This window comes from Eptatretus burgeri, chromosome 17 (genome assembly GCF_056783735.1).
Source record: "Eptatretus burgeri isolate ZD-2024b chromosome 17, Ebu_testis_v1, whole genome shotgun sequence".
Lineage (NCBI taxonomy): Eukaryota > Metazoa > Chordata > Myxini > Myxiniformes > Myxinidae > Eptatretus > Eptatretus burgeri.
In genome coordinates, this window is record NC_140977.1 from 14,832,207 (window position 1) to 14,850,972 (window position 18,766).

At 41.8% G+C, this 18,766-nt stretch overlaps 1 protein-coding gene across 5 annotated transcripts; it reads left to right on the plus strand.

The window, feature by feature from the left end:
• The first annotated feature begins 1,506 nt into the window (after positions 1 to 1,506).
• On the plus strand, positions 1,507 to 17,120 carry LOC147009374 (uncharacterized). 5 transcript variants are annotated; one of them, XM_085861751.1, is made up of 4 exons: positions 1,507 to 1,651; positions 2,528 to 2,614; positions 2,699 to 2,837; positions 14,559 to 17,120. In XM_085861751.1, the coding sequence occupies exons 2-4, from the start codon at positions 2,588 to 2,590 to the stop codon at positions 16,910 to 16,912; spliced, it is 2,520 nt and encodes an 839-aa protein (XP_085717877.1). In that variant the 5' UTR covers positions 1,507 to 1,651; positions 2,528 to 2,587; the 3' UTR covers positions 16,913 to 17,120. The 5 variants fall into 5 exon arrangements, with proteins under 5 accessions (XP_085717877.1, XP_085717879.1, XP_085717876.1 ...); XM_085861752.1 differs by lacking the exon at positions 1,507 to 1,651 and adding an exon at positions 1,713 to 1,847; XM_085861753.1 differs by lacking the exon at positions 2,528 to 2,614.
• The last annotated feature ends 1,646 nt before the right edge of the window (positions 17,121 to 18,766 follow it).

The window sequence follows — 18,766 nt, forward strand, 5'->3', positions numbered from 1 at the left end:
CAATCCCAAATTTCGTGGAGAAAACCTCAAAGCTAAGCTGGAGAAACATGACAAATACAAGGACAGACTGGCCTTCTGCACACTAAACAGAAGAGGCAACTTCCAGTCTTACATTGTCTACAGCTCTCACCGTGACATTAGTGACACAGTATGATGTGCATATGAACTTGGCTCTAGGGTGAATCAGTGAACACCAGTGATGATGGAGATGATGAATCAGATGACGATGACAGCATACCAGAGGAACAGGAGCACTTACCTGGTGACAGCTCGGAGTCTGACCAAGATTGAATAACATAGCTAAACCATTTGCTGTTGATATTGATTGAAATGGATGACAGGAAAATCTCATGATATTGTTCCTCACCCGATGAATACAATTAAACTGTGTGATCATGATAATATATCAACAGAAATATCTTGAAATATGAAAATGAAAGATCCACTGTGTTATCGCTTCGTTAAAGGAACAATGTTACAGACTGTTATTACCCACTATATGTAAATATAATGTTGGTTTCAATCATTGTTTGTAATCAGAATTTGGGAAATAAGGATGAATGTAGCACATTTATATGTATTATAAAATACATTACTATATTATTTAGAGTGGGAAAGAATATACCAGCGATATAAACATGAATAATGTTCTCAGATATTTATTTCATTTATAAAACCCAACTCTGCTTTTGATTTTGTGAATACCGTTCTGTTGTTTATAGTGTGATAATATCATGTGTGTTCATGTTGTCTGGATTAAATTGGATTTGGATACTATATATATATATATATATATATATATATATATATATATATATATATATATATATGGATTACAAATCAAGTCAGATTCTTATTCTGGATTATTTGGCAGAAGAAAAAAAATGTCTTAAAAATAAGCTTTATTGAAACTTCTACAACACAGTAATGTACGGTTAATAATACGATACAGTCAGTACATGTACTCAACATGTTATATAAGCTCTTGGATATATTAATTTTAGACACATACATGGAACAACATGAGATTACGTTTCATATAAGCCATAATATGTGTAGTATAACAGTGTAATGAGTCATCTGGAAGCCATTCTGATTGGGTGTGGAAATCGCTTTTGGCACAAATGACGAAAATTCATTTTTGAGGGTTCCCCTTCTCATGAGGCTGAAACAGGTAGTGCATCCCAATATTTTCAATGTTAACATTCAAATTCGTATTCAGCATATCCAGACATTTCAAAAAACCATAGTTTTGTTCGGAGGGGGGGTGCACGGTGGCCCTATCAAGCCCATGGCCGATCGTCTGTGTCGTGAAACTCTCAAAATCCCACCGGGGGTGTATCTTCCAGCTTGGCTTGTGGAACCTTCTTTTTCCTTGGTTTTTCACCGTTAGATATTTTTGTGGGGAATGATTTTTAAGAAGATTCTAAACTGTAAGAAATGCTCTGGTAATTCAGGTTAGTGGGGATGAGATAATAATCGGGAGGGATTGGAGAGATGTCACGTAATACTGGAAAGAGAAGAAGAAGAAGAGTTGTGTGTTTGTCAAGCGTCGATTCGTGTTCTTGAGACACAAATAGGGAAAGAAGCATTTCTTGAAGCGAGTTGTGAGGGGAGAAAGTGTGGTGAAGATTTGTTGTTCTTAAACCTCGTGAGTAGCAATAAATTAGTGATTATAACATGTTTCTTAACTCGATACCGGTGATCAGTGTAACCACGAAACGTGACCCGCGATGTTCATGTTTTTCGGATCATCACGTGACCAATGGCGGCTTTATTCATTTGTCGACCTCATGCAACACAATGGTGGAACAGTGGACTCTCTGTCGTGTCGTCATTTAAACTACGTAATTTAGTGTTTATGTGTGTCTGTGTGTCTGCGGTCGATGTGTTCGGAAGTTAATTATCAAATCTTAACCAAACTCGTCAGGAGGACGAATCGTGTGAGAAGGTAAAGGGTGGATCTACTTTGTTAAACCTCTCACCCTCATCCCCACCCCCATCCCCACCCCCATCCCCACCGCCATCCCCACCCCACCCCACCCCACCCCACCCCCACACTCACCCCCCTTCATCATGACATCATAATTTGACAAGTACAACACTTATTCAATAATTATGAATTTGTTTTCTCAGCAACTGTTGGTCTGATGGACACAAAATTTTCACCACAGGAGTGCCTCCTCCTGTAAAATATTTACATGATAATCATGATGTCATAGGTCATGTGGTACAGGTGTCGTCTTGGAAAAACGTTGCACCTCTATATCTCCAAAACCGTTAACTGTGCTGGGTAAGTATTCTATGGACACCATCCAGTTCCAAAACTGCTGAACAGGCTCAGATTTTATATCAATATCAAAAGATTTGTACGTTTTATATGGAGCCAAATCAAAATTTACATCAACATGGAATAAAATGACAGTATTGGCTTAAGAACCTGCAACATGTACAATTTATTTTGGGGGGGGGGGCGGTGTCAAAAGGTGCACGTTTGTGTGAGATGCCGTAACTGATTCAGACAAAGGATAAGGTCTCAAGTACAGAGGTCGTTCACCTGTAGGTACTGTGTGGGATCAAGGTACTCATGGTGGAGCAATCATCAGGAGGAGTGGTATGTTTACTACCTCTTTAGAGGTTCACCCACCGTGTACTGTACTCTCTCGTTGGCTGATGGAAGGATTCCTGTGGTGTGCAGCCGGAATCGGAACAGCCGACTGTGCTCGGGTGTGAAATGAAGGTTGAAGAGCTGGAAGGATTTCCTGACATTCTACAGATAAAAATTGAAGATGAGTACTCCTTTGGTGTGGAAGAGGAGCAAAGTGACCAGCTGAATGGTGAGTGATATGATCTTCACTTCTGATGGGATCTGTGCTTGTTTAGTTTAAAATGTTTTATTATTTTTGTACACACATGATAGAGGCTCGTGAAATACCAAGAGTTGATGCAAAGGGACACATCGTATAAGGACACATCGGTGTGAACAAGATGCACACAAGTTGAATGAAACACCAGAAGAAGAGGAAGTTGAAAGCCGGGATGAAACAGAAAAGTAACAAAACGACCAACTAACAAATGTAGAGATGAGGGAAAAGGGAAAAAAATCAGAATGACTGGAAAAAGAGATTGTTTTGGAATGCAATCCCTTTTTCCAAATGAGATTTGCTAGAATTGAAGGACATGTTCCACATCTTTTATCAGCTTGTGATTCCATCAATGTCTGAGGAGAGGGAAGAGGCTCCTACTTTTCTTTCTGAAAGATGCCACGGTAGAGGGTGAAGACATCAACAAACAGATAATGAGGATTTTCTGGAGAGTCAGAGAAAATGTTGGTGAAGAATAGGACGGGGCCCAACACACTGCCTTGGGGCACTCCAGCCTTGACAGAGACAGGAGGTAAAGGATTCTGTCGGGAGGCACGTGTTTGCTGCGAGAGCAGAGGAGGTCATTAAGCCCTGTGTGGAGATGGCCTTGGATTCCATAGGCAGAGAGTTTGAAGAGCAATGTGGTGTGCCAGGCTGGGTATGAAGCTCGAGATATGTCTGGAGAGATGGCCATGATCTATTGTGTGACATTGAGGACCTCCATTCTGAGTTATTGCCTTGTGTTGGCTTCATGGCTGGAGTGGGAGGCTTTGGATCCTTGGGTCCTGAGTTCATGTCCTGCTTCGCTGTTGAATTGATACCAGGTGGGGTTGACAGCCTGTCATCCATCTAAAGTCGGCAAAATGAGGACCAGCTTTCTGGTGTCCTTCGTCGGAGTGGCGACCTGTCCACGGTTGTGCCCAGTATCCAAGAAGACTTCTTCAGCAGCACCAACGCTCTGAACAGAGTAAGGTCCCAATGGATGGAGCCTGAGTTGGGAGAGCAGAAGCAGCGTGTTCAGGTTCGAGTGACCCAGTCTGAATCTGAACTTTTAAACGAGTTACTCTATTTTGAGCCATGGGTCGATCCTCCAGTGAAAGACAATTTCTCTCGTGAGGACAACTGCACACGATGAAACGGCCACATGGTGTGGAATTAGAAAAACCGTTGCATGACGGTCGATTATTCAGGCATGCACATTCACCTCTGCTCAGTGTCTTGGGAGACAATTGCTCTCCGGTGCTCTCATGCTGTTGTTTGGGAGTCCGAGTCCATTGCAATTCACTTGTGTTAAAAGCCCAAATCACGTCTCTCACCTGTCATTGGAGGAAACACCCAATTGGCTCACACCTTGGCAATCATTCCCAGCTGCAACTCGGATGAGATAGTTGGTCAACACTCGGCTATTCTAGTCAAAGAAAGCCGAATAAATCAACCAAGATATGCCACACAAGATACGTCCTTTGCTATTTCTAGCTCTACCTGAACTCTTCAACAGCTACAGCCATTTTGAGGGAGCAGAAGTATGAAAACTCCAATGCTCCAACCTCATCTCAGCCGCTGGACTGGTTTCATTACTTATTGGTGAATCGTCAACAACAGCGTAGATGGAACGCTGGTTCTTTGGAGGAACTCGGGAACTTCAATTTTCGTTACGTATGCAACACTTGGCTCTTGGTTTGCAACATTGTTGAAAGTCTGGGTTTGTTCCTGTTGCAGGTTTCATTAGGATTCAAAAAAATTGCTTATGATTTTGGGATAAACTCGCTGACTCTTTGTGAAAGACACCATGGGATCATAAATGTCCATCAACTAATGTTAGCCAGGGTTTGAAATAAGTGTTGGCCCTGGTGCCAATGTCCACCAAAAGCTTCGTCGGGCCACTAAAACCTCCAGCCTTGGTGGCCCACATGGCCACTTGTATCAAAATCTTCAAGATATGCAATGCTTACTTATGAGAGGTGTGGTGTATTTCCCGCTCTTCGGCCATGCACTGGCTTTCTCCAACATTACAGAATGGAACTTTGATATCGAAGCAAGGCCGCGCTTGCAGCGTGCACGCATCACATTGTTGGCCGCATGTGGTGCAACTGTGCAATGAACAGCTATTCATCCAATTTTTAAAAATTTGATTCTCCACTGAGGATCTGCAGAAATGGTTTTGGATGAACGAAAAAAACTAGCTGAGAAAACCACCTCTTCCTCCTCTTTGCTCATTTGTTACTGGATCTATTTTTGTTAAATCTCAAGTTATGATGTCATAATTTATAAACTTGATTTTGTGCACTTAAATTTTGAAATCCCAGTGTCATCAGTTTGCATAATCATCATGGAGAGCATTACTGACCAACACGAGTTGAGAAAACCTTCCATCACAAGCCTCTGTTGTGGTCGGAGTACACTTTTGAACTGTCCGCATTTTTGAAGTACAAATTTAGTTTTGTGTTGTCTTTTTTTTCACCATGCATGAGCACCTGTGTACCAGTTATGTGAACCCATGGATGTCGTGTCAGAAATGCGACTTCTTCTTCGCTGTCTAATTTTAGGAGGGCTGGAATGACCCATTTGATCACATTTCTGAGACTCCATTTCAGACAAGAAATGTACTGAGGTTTCCATCATATGGTGTTGTGTACAAAATGTATCAAATCTTAAAAAGAAACGAGCAGAAAACAGGAAATGGGTCAAACAAGAATATGAACTTGAGAAATGGATGAGGAAGTGTCGACCGGATTGGCAGAGAGCGAGAATTTCTGTGTCTTGGTTGAGGGAGATTGGGACGTGATGTTCTTCAATGTGTGCAGGGAGGATTTGGGAGGATCAGAGTCAGGAAGGAAGCAAAATGTGTTTCACCCCGGTTGCACCAACTTCAAGAAGTGTTATGTACAAAAGCACCAGGAAATTGAAAATCACCAGCACGCAATGGCAAAGAAGAAAACTGGAGAGGCAGAACCTGGAACATCGGAAGCAGGAAAAATGACAACGAAAATGAATGAATGAACAAACAGTGCAAAAACCGAAGCATCGATTCAAAAATGCTCATGCGATAGCAAGAAACTGCCATCCAAGTTATGTTGCTGTGAGTTAGTGGGTAGATTATTAAATAGCAGACAGTGGTGTTCTGTGATTACGACTTATGAGGTTGCTGGTGTGAAAACCACTGATTTTTGATCGATATGTCATGAGAAATAGTAATTTAAACATGTATACTGATCTTTGTGAATTTATTCACTCATCAAATATTATGCGGGCCACCAAAATATCTCTTTAGGTGGCCTGTTGGAGCAAAAAAACAACATTCAGCCTGACCACTGCTGTCAGATGGGACACAGTTTATATTCATCCAATGGGCAGCAAAGGATGCACAGATGAATTCACTGCATGTGAAAAACCAGGATGGCAGTTAATAGCGAACATCGTGAGCTTCATACTCAATGCGTGCACATGAGAGTTTAGGGAACAACAACAACAACAACACAATACCTTGGCAATTTGGAATCCGTGTGTCGGCTGTGACCCTTTTGCTTCCGGTTTTTGTCATGGGGAATTATGCGCACCGGGAGATCATGACCGGAAGTGTTTATTAATTCAATTATTTTTTCCCCAAAGTTAATTTTATTCATCTGAAAGTGATTTTTTCATGACAGGAAGTGTTTATTTAGTATTTTACATTACCCGGAGTGATTGTTTAATTCGTTCCGGAACTTTTATAAAGATATCTCCCGCATCATCAAAAAATAATTTTTAATCGTGATTTACATTATTTGATCGCTGATCCCGAATCCAGGCCGAAGTAACCGGAAATTGCAGCATCGAATGTAAGAAGAATTCTATGTTCGCTCCTCGGCTTTGCCTATTCCATATTAGTGTCAAGATTTGAACTGAGTCGAGGTAGCCCAACGACGTGTGTACATACTTCCCGGGTATCTTGCAGGTTTAGTACTTCAATTCAATTTCTCAACAGATGATTTTTCCAAACCCAAACCCAATCCTGAGCTTTTCTCCACTTGCTGACTTTTGATCCTTTCCATTCCCCATATCATATGGTCATATGTCTAAGCTTTAGTTTATTCCTTCCATTCTCTGAATTTGCCAATCTGTTAATGTGCCCCTCTTTCTCATTAAGTTTTCCACGAGGTTGACTTTTGAGACAAAAAACAAGTCACATGTTTGATCATAGTTGTGGTTAACTTGCCAATCAATGCAGGTTTCGGAGAAAACTTTCTCTATTTTGGGTTCTCTACATTTTTCTTGGCTTCTCTCTTTTGTTTGTTGTGATTTTTGCTCGTGGTGAAATCCCCACTGAAGTTGTGGTCGCGTCAGAAGCATCTCGTAACATCGAGGCAGTTTCTTCTGACCGTAATGCTTTGATATCGTAATCCTTTGATGCGACGTTATTCCCATGGGGAAATGTTATATTTTTTTCTCTTTGTGGAAGAACTTGAGTCGATGCTTTAATGCAATATTTATTACCCTCGCCAAATGAGAGGATATTGCAATTTGTGTCTGTCTCTCTGTCTGTCTGTCTGTCTGTCTGTCTGTCTGTCTGATTTTGTTTGTCCGCGCAGAACTTTTGTATTTTTCTCCGCAACCACTTGTTGGATCGAGACTAAATTTTCACCATACATGTGAGTACTCAGGTAGAATATTCTCATGATAATTATGATGTCATAAGTCAAGTGGTATGGCAGCTAGATTGGAAAAATGGAAAAACTTTGTACCTCTGCATCAATGAAACCACGCCAAGGAAAGAATTGAGACAACACCTCGCAAGAACTCATGGTGAATGAGTATGACATCATCAGTGCCTTCGTGATGACATCATAATTGCATATGGAGAATGCTACATCCAATCAGGATGAAAATTTTTGAGGGTCATCTTGGGATAAAATGGTCCACACAAACGTTTTTGATGACATCATCAGTCATGTGATTTGTCAGCCATATTGTTTTAAAAAAACTGTTTTTAAAACCTTCATAAATCTTTCAGAGCTGAACAGGTCGAGGGGAAGCATTTCACAAATGACCGCCTTTCCATGAGGAGCAAAAGTTTCACTAATATGATGTCATCGGTCACATGGTTTGGCAACAATATTGGATTTACCCTAAAACGTAAAATTCTTCTCCAGAAGGGCTGGACATATCGAGGGGAAACTTCACACAAATGTTCCCCAAGGCATGCTTGTACAAATTTTTTAAGGAATAATTGAAAAGTTGCCTGGTTTGACAGCCATATTGGATTTAAGGAAAATATTAAATCATGTTTTCTCTGGAACCACGATATCAAGTGACGTGAAACTTCAAAATTTTGATGTAGTAGTGATAGGGAATGTATATTTTAAATTTCAACTTAATCGGACATATGGTCTGGCAGCCAAAATTATTGAATTTTTTTGAGTTGGGTTCCTTCGGGGTTTTTTGAGAATTTTTTTTTTTATTATTTCTTGAATAAGGCTCATTTGGCTGTGCTTGGGAGGGTTTGAGGGTAAGAGGAGCAGCAGCTGAAATGAGAATTCTATCCAGGTTCCTCCTGATGAATTCATCATTGTTTTTACTTGTTTGGGTCAGCAGCGTAGCCGCTGCATCAACGGCATAGCCGCGTCCCAGCCAATGATGCAACCAGCAGCCATAACGCTGCACGAGAGAGAGAGAGAGAGAGAGAGAGAGAGAGAGAGAGAGAGAGAGAGAGAGAGAGAGAGAGAGAGAGAGAGAGAGAGAGAGAGAACGAGAGAGAGAGAACGAGAGAGAGAGAACGAGAGAGAGAGAACGAGAGAGAGAGAACGAGAGAGAGAACGAGAGAGAGAACGAGAGAGAGAACGAGAGAGAGAGAGAGAGAGAGAGAGAGAGAGAGAGAGAGAGAGAGAGAGAACGAGAGAGAGAGAGAGAACGAGAGAGAGAGAGAGAACGAGAGAGAGAGAGAGAACGAGAGAGAGAGAGAGAACGAGAGAGAGAGAGAGAACGAGAGAGAGAGAGAGAACGAGAGAGAGAGAACGAGAGAGAGAGAACGAGAGAGAGAGAACGAGAGAACGAACGAGAGAACGGACGGACGAAAAAAAAAAAAAGAAAGAGAAAGTAAATCTCTCCATGATCTCAACATCCTCACCACAATCAGGTCTGGACAAGATAGATGCATCCAAGATGTCAATGAAAGGCTGGATATTAGATTTGACCCAGGAAACACATAATCCCTGTGGCTCTGTCTCAATTCAGCACCTCGAATGCCCCCAAAAGGATATCTTGTGTCTCCACCAAGATGACTGTATCATCCGTGAAATCAAGGTCAGAGATCTTGACATTCCCAAACAATGCACCGCAACTTGATCTCTCCGACATCCTCCCCAGAATCCAGTCCACACAAGTGCTGAAAATTGTGGGGGCCAGTATACACCCCCTGACGAACTCCAGTAACAACCGGAAATAAGTCAGAGAAGGTATCACCACGTCTCACAGCACTCTCAGTCCCAGAGTTTCTTTCATACATCAGATTGATCAGTTTTGGTGGCACCCCATGAAGACCAAGAATCCTCCAGAGGACATCCTGATTCACTGAATTCAAAAACTTTACAGAGATCAACATAGGCTGCAAGCAGCCCCTGCCAAAATTCTCGTCTGCATTTGGTGAGGACCCGCAAGAGCAAGGATACCGTCAATCATTGACCTCTTTGGTGTAAAAGCAGACTGCTCTGGATGGTGGTGCTCAAGCAGATGGTGGTGAACCCTATCAAGAATTATCCGGGCAAAGACCTTGTCCAGCACTGAGAGCAGCGTCACCCCTCGGTAGATGTTGCGGTCTTGGCGATCACCCTTCCCTTTCCAGAGAGGGACAAGGCCCCTCTTCCAGTCAGTTGGAATGATGCCTGTGTTCCAGGCAGAGCAGAGAACTGCATGCAACGACACGGATACAGCATTTTCACCAGCCTTGAGAAGTTCAGCATCAATACCCGAGATCCCAGGAGCTTTTTCCCCTTTCAACCGGTACACCAATCTGTGTTTCCCCAAACATAGGTGGACCACAGTTGGCTGGAGGGTCAGCAATAGGGATAGTTCCAATAGGGATACTTTACAGTTGGTGGATCAGCCTGGTACAGCCGCTGAAAGTAACGGGCCCAGCGGGCCTTCACTTCAGACTCCTTTGTCAAGAGCCCACCACCCTCTGCTCTCACTGCAGTACACCGACGGATGGGCTTGGAGAAACGCAATGCGCAAATTTCCCTGGAAGTAGGATGAGAATCACTTGACCACAGGTGGTGCTCTAACTTCTCATCGATTCCTCGCATAGAGGCCTCCTTGTCCACCCTTCGTGCACGTGTAGTTTTATGCCTTAGCTCCCTGAACAGCTCAGCTTTGCCATTCAGCCTGGCCCTGTGACTGGTCAATGGTATCCAGTGTCCCTTGAGAGACAAAATTCTTTTTCGCCCTTTGATCAGTTCCAAGACATCTTACGGCAACATCAAGGATGGTGGTCTTGAAGGCACTCCACAACTCTTCAGGATCCGCCAACGCATGCAGACCCCCCAAATCCCCACTCACCCTGTTCGCAAACTCCTCGGCAACCTTCTCATCCTTCAGCTTGCCAACATCGAGCCGAGGCTGGGATGGTTCCATTCTCCTGGATTTAAGCTGCAACTTCAGAGCTGCTACAACAAGCCTGTGGTCAGTATTGAGGAACTGAGCACTCCTGAAGACACTGCATTTATGGATCATCCTCCAGCAACCATCAACGAGCACATGGTCTATTTCCTTTGCCACACCGCAAGCGTTGGAATATCAATTCCAGCGATGAGCCTATGGGTGCTGAAACTATGAACCAGCCACCCTAAGTCCATGACTTTTTTCAAAGTCAAGGAACTTAGTGTGATTCTGCTTCACAATTCCAAAGCCATGGGGACCAACACATGTCTCATAACCATCCCTATCAGTTCTCGTCAATGCATTGAAATCCCCCAACACTAGAAATCTATCAACCACATACTCGAGCATGGCAAAGAATGCATCCTTCACAGTGAGATCACTCGCCTCAGTCAGAGCATATCCAGAGACCAGGCCAATGACACCCAAGGAGTGATGAATCCTTCATCTCATAATACACTCGTTGACGGGTGTTACCTCAATTATCATTGGAGTCAGCTTATTGGACACAGCCACAGCAACTCCTCAGGCATGGTAACCATCAGAGCGACCAGACCAATCGTAGGTGTAGCCATTATCCATGATCTCGCTGCAATCCTGTTTCTGAAACTCAGAGAGTGCTGCAACACCGATGTCCAAACACTTGAGCTCAGATGACAACAGAGACCGGTGATCATCCTCTCTACGGGATCGGACATTCCAGGAACCCACCCGAAGAGCCCCAGGTTAACCCAAGGAGACCTCGGTCTGGTGGACGACACCTCAGCACCACCCCGGCAAACACGGCCGCAATCTGACCCGGGAAGGTTACCCCGTGGTTTCCCTCCTATCATCAAAGATTGGGGGACCCGAAGGCTTTGCCTCAATCCTGTCATCCGGTGAGTTGCTCTGTGAATGGCAGCAGCACAGGAAGTACTCCCACAGAATGGGTTTTCAGATTTTTTTTTAATGCTTTTTGTATGTTTTGTGGAATGAATGGTTTTTGGAGTGCAAATGGAGTGCAAATCCTGCCACCAACCTCCTCATATAAAGATTACCCAACTGCAGGAGAACGTCCACAGACACAGTTGGGCACTAGATATGGATGGCCATTGGCTCGAAAGGAGCTCCTCCGCCCTTTGACTTTTTTTTGTTTTTCATCCTGCTGGGTGTCCATATCATACATCCTCCTCACCAAGAAACTAGGTGGGGGAGAGGGTTTCGTCGCCGACAACCCGACCCTGGAACAGGTTCGTGCAGATTTACATGATACCTTTTGCAAGTCACAGATCTAATCTGACCTGACCTGATAATGCCAGTCTGTATACATGAGAACCCAATGACTCCAAAGCTTCTTTCTTCAAGAGACATCTCTATGAAGGTTTCTGTCAATGCCTCTACATGTTGTATCAAACATTTTGATGATGTACACTGTTGTGAAGAAAAAAGAAAAACGCAAAGTTTAATTTCATTGCTTTAAGAAATAACCACGATGGTAGATCAACTTCTCAGACATCCATTGTCCCTTTCATCATTTGGTGAAATAAAATAGCCAACAATAATGTACCTTGTTTTATCCTGTTATCCTAAATTTGACCGATCGTCACTTCTAATTGGGCTTTAATTGGACACTTTTTGTTGATTTATTTTACATGTTTGCACATGAACTTGTCTCGTGGAAGAGTGGGGGTGACAGAAAAAAATGGCAACAAAATGAAAACAATTTTGGATCTCTTCAACTTCCAGGATATTTTCACTTCATTTTTGCAATCTTGGTATTTGGTCATTTTCTTGATTTATGCGTTGTTTCGGCAAAAATCGTTGTGTGTGTGTGTGTGTGTGTGTGTTTTTGTTCATGATGTGTATATGTGATCTCACCGGGGTGTGGTTAATACATCAAAGGAAATTAACAGATGGAACTTTATAAGGTGAAAATCACAAACACAGGATGAGAATAGGTGTCTTATTGGTGCTTGCACCAAATTGTCCAGTGAGGGGAGGAGAGAGGATGTGATTTCTTGCCCTGGCCATCTGGGCCAGCGAGTCAAGAGTTAAGGATTTACAAGGTCCTTTACGACGATGAAGGAATATGTACAATGCCTCCCTGCAAGCTTTCCCAGCATATATTTATTGAATTCTTTCTTAAAGCATGAACTGAACTAAATTGGCATTTTACCTCATAATAAATTCAATGAACAATTCAGTTTCCCACAGTACGTAAGATAATTCAACGTCAATAGCATGACAGTTCCAGATTTTTTTTTTTGTTTTTGTTCAACAATCTTTAACATTGTCTTTTTATTAGGTCATCTCTGCCGAAATGACCTCATAAAGCTAGACCCAATGTCCATCCGTCAACAATTTTTCTTTCCGATCTTGATGAAACTTAGTATGTGGGTCGAGGTCCATGAGGGTTGCACAACGATATAACTTTTTTTCCGGGTTCAAGGTCAGGGACGAGGTCACGTAAGTTATAAAAATCGCCATTTTCAAAACCTATCTCGTCTACCATTCTACAAGATATTCGGCAACTGTTTATTGATTATGATAGTAAAAAATATTATCTTGTATCTAACCGGACAGATTTTTGATTTTTCCTTCCCGTTTGATCGTCACGTGATCTGGAAGATGGCCAAAAACCCCGATGCAATTCGCAAAGAAGGAAGGAAGGAGAAATGAAATATAAATATAAATATAAAACACATTTTTAGCCTTTTATATTCATACATTTTCCGCCGAAGGTGCAAAAGTTTCAAAACCCGAAATATAAACGTCGGCATTTATTTTCAAAATATAATTTCATGCGCGCGCGCCAAAATGCCGAGTCATCTTTAACCAAACTGCGTTGTAGAACTGCGCAGTAGTCCGGTCATGGCGTCTGAGCAGTGGCCAGCGTGGTTCAGATTGACTGTGGTTTCTGGGGCGAAGGTGATTGTTCATAAGTATGTCGGCGGTATAAATTCGAGTGACTGCATTGGTGATTTAATCACGCAACATCTTGACAACGAATATTCTGGCCGAACGATTGCATCAATTCAGTGCATCAGCAGGGATAATTCGCAGGCTCCTTTCGATCGTGCCAATATCTAACATAATCACCGGCGGACATAGGGCTGCAGGCTGTGGGGCGAGGCCACGGATCCCGGATGAGGGGATAAGTGATAAATTATGCTTCATGCTTCGGGCTTTCTGATTAATATATCAATGAGTACATTCCATAATTAATGAATTAATAATTAATGAATCTGGCATACAAAATGTTTTTTCATACCTGACATGTTACTTTGTGCAATTTCACGAAACTTCTGTGGAATTAATAATTAATGAATTTGCCTGCTCTAACGATTTTTCAAACCTCAATATCTCTATAAATACTTGAGCAATTATCATTCTGAAAGTTGCATTATAATCAGGGAAGAATAATCTACAGGATTATCATAATCCCCAAGAGCTAAGCCTATTTTTTCGTTTTTTTTCTACATCCGGAAGTGAAATGTCCCCAGAGAATGGACGGACCGGAAAACCACGTATTGCACTAACTGGTGATTCTGATGTGTTAATCCAGGTACTGAATGAACAATACATATTTATTAATTATGTCATTAGTAGTATTATCCTGGTGTATCTCTGTGAACTATTTCAATCTAAACGGTTAGTTTGGACTGTTTCACGGTTACCTGAACTGAACATTGAGAACTTGTGGTATTGCAGAGATGACCGTCACCCCCACACGGGGGTAATTTTTAATATTGACGTTTGTATTTGAACACGACTTGGGGTATTGTTTTCAATGAATTGTCCAATAAAGTAAAGCAGTTTGTTTCACCCACATTTACAAAAGCTGTCAATTTACAAGAGCAAACATGTGGCTCATCATTGATAATTGGATGAATTTACCCTAAATTATGAATATCATGGGGAAAACCCAAACTTGAACACAGAATAATGTACATTTACATCAATAATTTTTTTTTACTTTTGTGCAAATACAGTTGTTCATGTTTGGGCACGTTTGTCAGAATAATATGACAAGTATTGTACAGATTCTGATTTTTTTTTACAGGTAATGTGATGTTACATTTACAGGTGGATCCATTGAATCTCAAAGAGAGACTGCAGCGACTTGTCGGAACAGCTCAGACACACGCCTGCAGGACCTGTCAACTGAAACGAGCAAGAGGACTTTTTACAAACAAGACAAACCGAATAATGAAATGTTTGCAGAGAATAATTTTCACCTGTCTCACAAAGGAAAGAAAGCTGATCAAACTTATGGAAAATCGTTCATTCAGTCGTCCACCCGAAAATCGCATGTGATAAGTGACACTAGAGAACGCCCACACAAATGTGCAATTTGTGGAAAATCCTTCATTTATTCATCTCACCTTAAAAGACACATGAAGATTCACAATGGAGAATGCCCGAACAAATGCACAAGTTGTGGAAAATCTTTTATTCGTTCATCTCAACTTAAAACACACAAGAAGATTCACAATGGTGAACGCCCATTCAAATGTACAAGTTGTGGAAAATCGTTTATTCGTTCATTTCAACTTAAAACACACATGATGATTCACAATGGTGAACGCCCATTCAAATGCACAATTTGTGGAAAATCTTTCATTCGTTCATCTCACCTTAAAACACACATGATGATTCACAATGGAGAACGCCCATTCAAATGCACAAGTTGTGGAAAATCTTTTATTTGTTCATCCGAACTAAAAAGACACATGATGATTCACAATGGTGAACGTCCATTCAAATGCACAAGCTGTGGAAAATCTTTTATTTGTTCATCCGAACTAAAAAGACACATGATGATTCACAATGGTGAACGTCCATTCGAATGCACAATTTGTGGAAAATCATTCATTTATTCATCTAATCTTAAAAGACACATGAAGCTTCACAATGGAGAACGCCCATTCAAATGCACAAGTTGTGGAAAATATTTTCTTCATTCATCCGAACTTAAAAGGCACGTGATGATTCACAATGGTGAACGCCCATTCAAATGCACAAGCTGTGGAAAATATTTTCTTCATTCATCCGACCTCAAAAGGCACATGATGATTCACAATGGAGAACGCCCACACAAATGCACAATATGTGGAAAATCTTTTATTCGTTCATCTCACCTTAAAACACACATGATGATTCACAATGGAGAACGCCCACACAAATGCATAATTTGTGGAAAATCATTCATTTATTCATCTAGTCTGAAAAGACACATGGTGATTCACAATGGAGAATTCCCATACAAATGCATAATTTGTGGAAAATCCTTCATTTATTCATCTCATCTTAAAATACACATGATAATTCACAATGGAGAATGCCCACACAAATGCACAATTTGTGGGAAATCATTCATTTATTCATCTGTGCTTAAAACACACATGAGGCTTCACAATGGAGAACGTCCATTCAAATGCACAAGTTGTGGAAAATCTTTTATTCGTTCCTCCGAACTTAAAAGGCACGTGATGATTCACAATGGTGAATTCCCATTCAAATGCACAAGCTGTGGAAAATCTTTTATTTGTTCATCTCACCTTAAAACACACATGATGATTCATAATGGAGAACGCCCACACAAATGCACAATATGTGGAAAATCTTTTATTCGTTCATCTCACCTTAAAACACACATGATGATTCACAATGGAGAACGCCCACACAAATGCATAATTTGTGGAAAATCATTCATTTATTCATCTAGTCTGAAAAGACACATGGTGATTCACAATGGAGAATTCCCATATAAATGCATAATTTGTGGAAAATCCTTCATTTATTCATCTCATCTTAAAATACACATGATAATTCACAATGGAGAATGCCCACACAAATGCATAATTTGTGGAAAATTATTCATTTATTCATCTAATCTTAAAACACACATGACGATTCACAATGGAGAACGCCCATACAAATGCACAAGTTGTGGAAAATCTTTTAATCAGTCAGCTCACCTTAAAACACACATGATGATTCACAATGGAGAACGCCCGTGCAAATGCACAATTTGTGGGAAATCATTCATTTATTCATCTGTGCTTAAAACACACATGAGGCTTCACAATGGAGAACGTCCATTCAAATGCCCAAGTTGTGGAAAATCTTTTATTCGTTCCTCCGAACTTAAAAGGCACGTGATGATTCACAATGGTGAATTCCCATTCAAATGCACAAGCTGTGGAAAATCTTTTATTTGTTCATCCGAACTAAAAAGGCACATGATGATTCACAATGGAGAACGCCCACACAAATGCACAATATGTGGACAATCTTTTATTCGTTCATGTCACCTTAAAACACACATGATGATTCACAATGGAGAACTCCCATTCAAATGTACAAGTTGTGGAGAATCTTTCATTCGTTCATTCGACCTTAAAACACACATGATGGTTCACAACAAAAACGATTGAATTGGCTTATTAACTGCATAAAGTTTGGTGGGGTCAGCCAATCTTGATTCTCAGGAAATCTCGTGATTTAATTCCACTGATTCGGTGTTGTTTGGGGGGCAAAATAGCGGTTCGAAAGAATGCAAAGTTAGATGTTCACTAATTTTATACCTTTTCGAGAGATGAATACAGATTTGTTCAAAATAAAGACCGTGCTGTTTATGCTCTATGTTGTGAAGTGTTGTTTTCCACACATCACGTATCCAATGACATTTTCAAAAAAAGCATGAAAAATGACATCTCTCCTCTCTCTCCTCTCTCTCGCCCCCTGCTGGCTGTTGGTACGTGTGTGTGTGTGTGTGTGTGTGTGTGTGTGTGTGTGTGTGTGTGTGTGTGTGTGTGTGTGTGTGTGTGTGTGTGTGTGTGTGTGTGTGTGTGTACTATCATGGCCGCTCCTTGCTTCGTGTCATGAGTCCCCCTCCTCTGCTGTGCTGTTTGGTGTTTCCACTTTCCCCATCTTTCGTTTTCTACTTGTGGACTTTTCCCGTGTTTTTTTGCCCTTCCTGTCTGGAGAAGAAAGAGAGACAGCCCACGGTCTCATGTCGAGAAAATTGTTGGCCGAAGGCCTGGCATGGCTGCCAGGGGTTTTTGTTCTTGTTCACTGCGACCGTGTTCTTTGTTAATTCTCAACTTTAATCGTTGATTTCTTGGTGTTTGTGAAAACGCCTTATTTCTCTCGATAAAGTTTACTAACTTGTTTTCTTGAGGTAGAATGGCTGGTGAACGTTTCCGTGTCGAGATGTTCGAGTCACTAACTCGTAAACACGCTGTTTTTTGCTTCCCTCCCAGTGAGGTGGAACTTAACGATGTGCTTTCCGCCATTGGTAACATCGTTGGTTTACATAATATTTGTGCTGCTTCTCGCATGAATAAGAAGTTTGTCGTGTTTGTGCCGGTGGACCACATGGTTGCCACGGTGGTTGAGCATGGCCTGTTCATCGAACCGAACACTGACCTCTCTGTGTTCGCTTTGCAGGCCCCAACAGTTAAAGTTAACATTAATAATATTCCACCATTTATAAGGAACCAGGACTTTGTAACCAGTTAAACAAGTTCAGTGAGGTTGTGTCGAGGATCTCAATGGTGCCGATGCGTCCTGTTAGCAATAAATTTAAACACGTCATGTCCTTTAAAAGAGTGGTTTATATGATGCTACCTGAAAATGGAAAAACACTGAATGTTGTACTCGGTGTAAAAATCGACGGGTTTGAATAGAAAATGTATGCCTCCTCAGAGGTCATGATGTGTTTTGGGTGTGGAGCTTACGGGCACATGAAGAGTGTTTGTCCCAACGCGGTCACACCGCAAAAAAGTGAAGGTGCCGTCAGGAACGATTCTTCCTCACCACAAACTAATGGGGAGAAGGTGAATCGGGAGCCTAGCCTCGCCCCTCACCGGATGAGGTGTTCGACGAATTGGACTCGTCCACCCCGACCAGCGTTGGAGAGGTGTGTAATCATGACGTAATTAATCCAGCCCCACAAAACGAGGACGTGAAAATGGTTGCTTCCTCTCCTTTACCATCCACTGTACAGGACAGTGTGGACGATATGGAGGTATCTGCTACGGATACCAGGAAAAAAGGCTAAAAACGGTCAAATGTTGATGCCTTAGATGCTAAGGAGCAGAATAAGGTCCAGATCGTGTCAGGCTCGGTGGACCTCCAAGGGACGTCTCACATTGGAAACCCCTTGGTGGTACCGGAGTCGTGTGCGGATGTAGAAACTTCGATTGTTCCACTGGCCGACTCCGAGCGGGACACAGAGGTGGAACTTGCAGACCTCACAGAGAACAGTGAGGTATCTCAGGATGTTG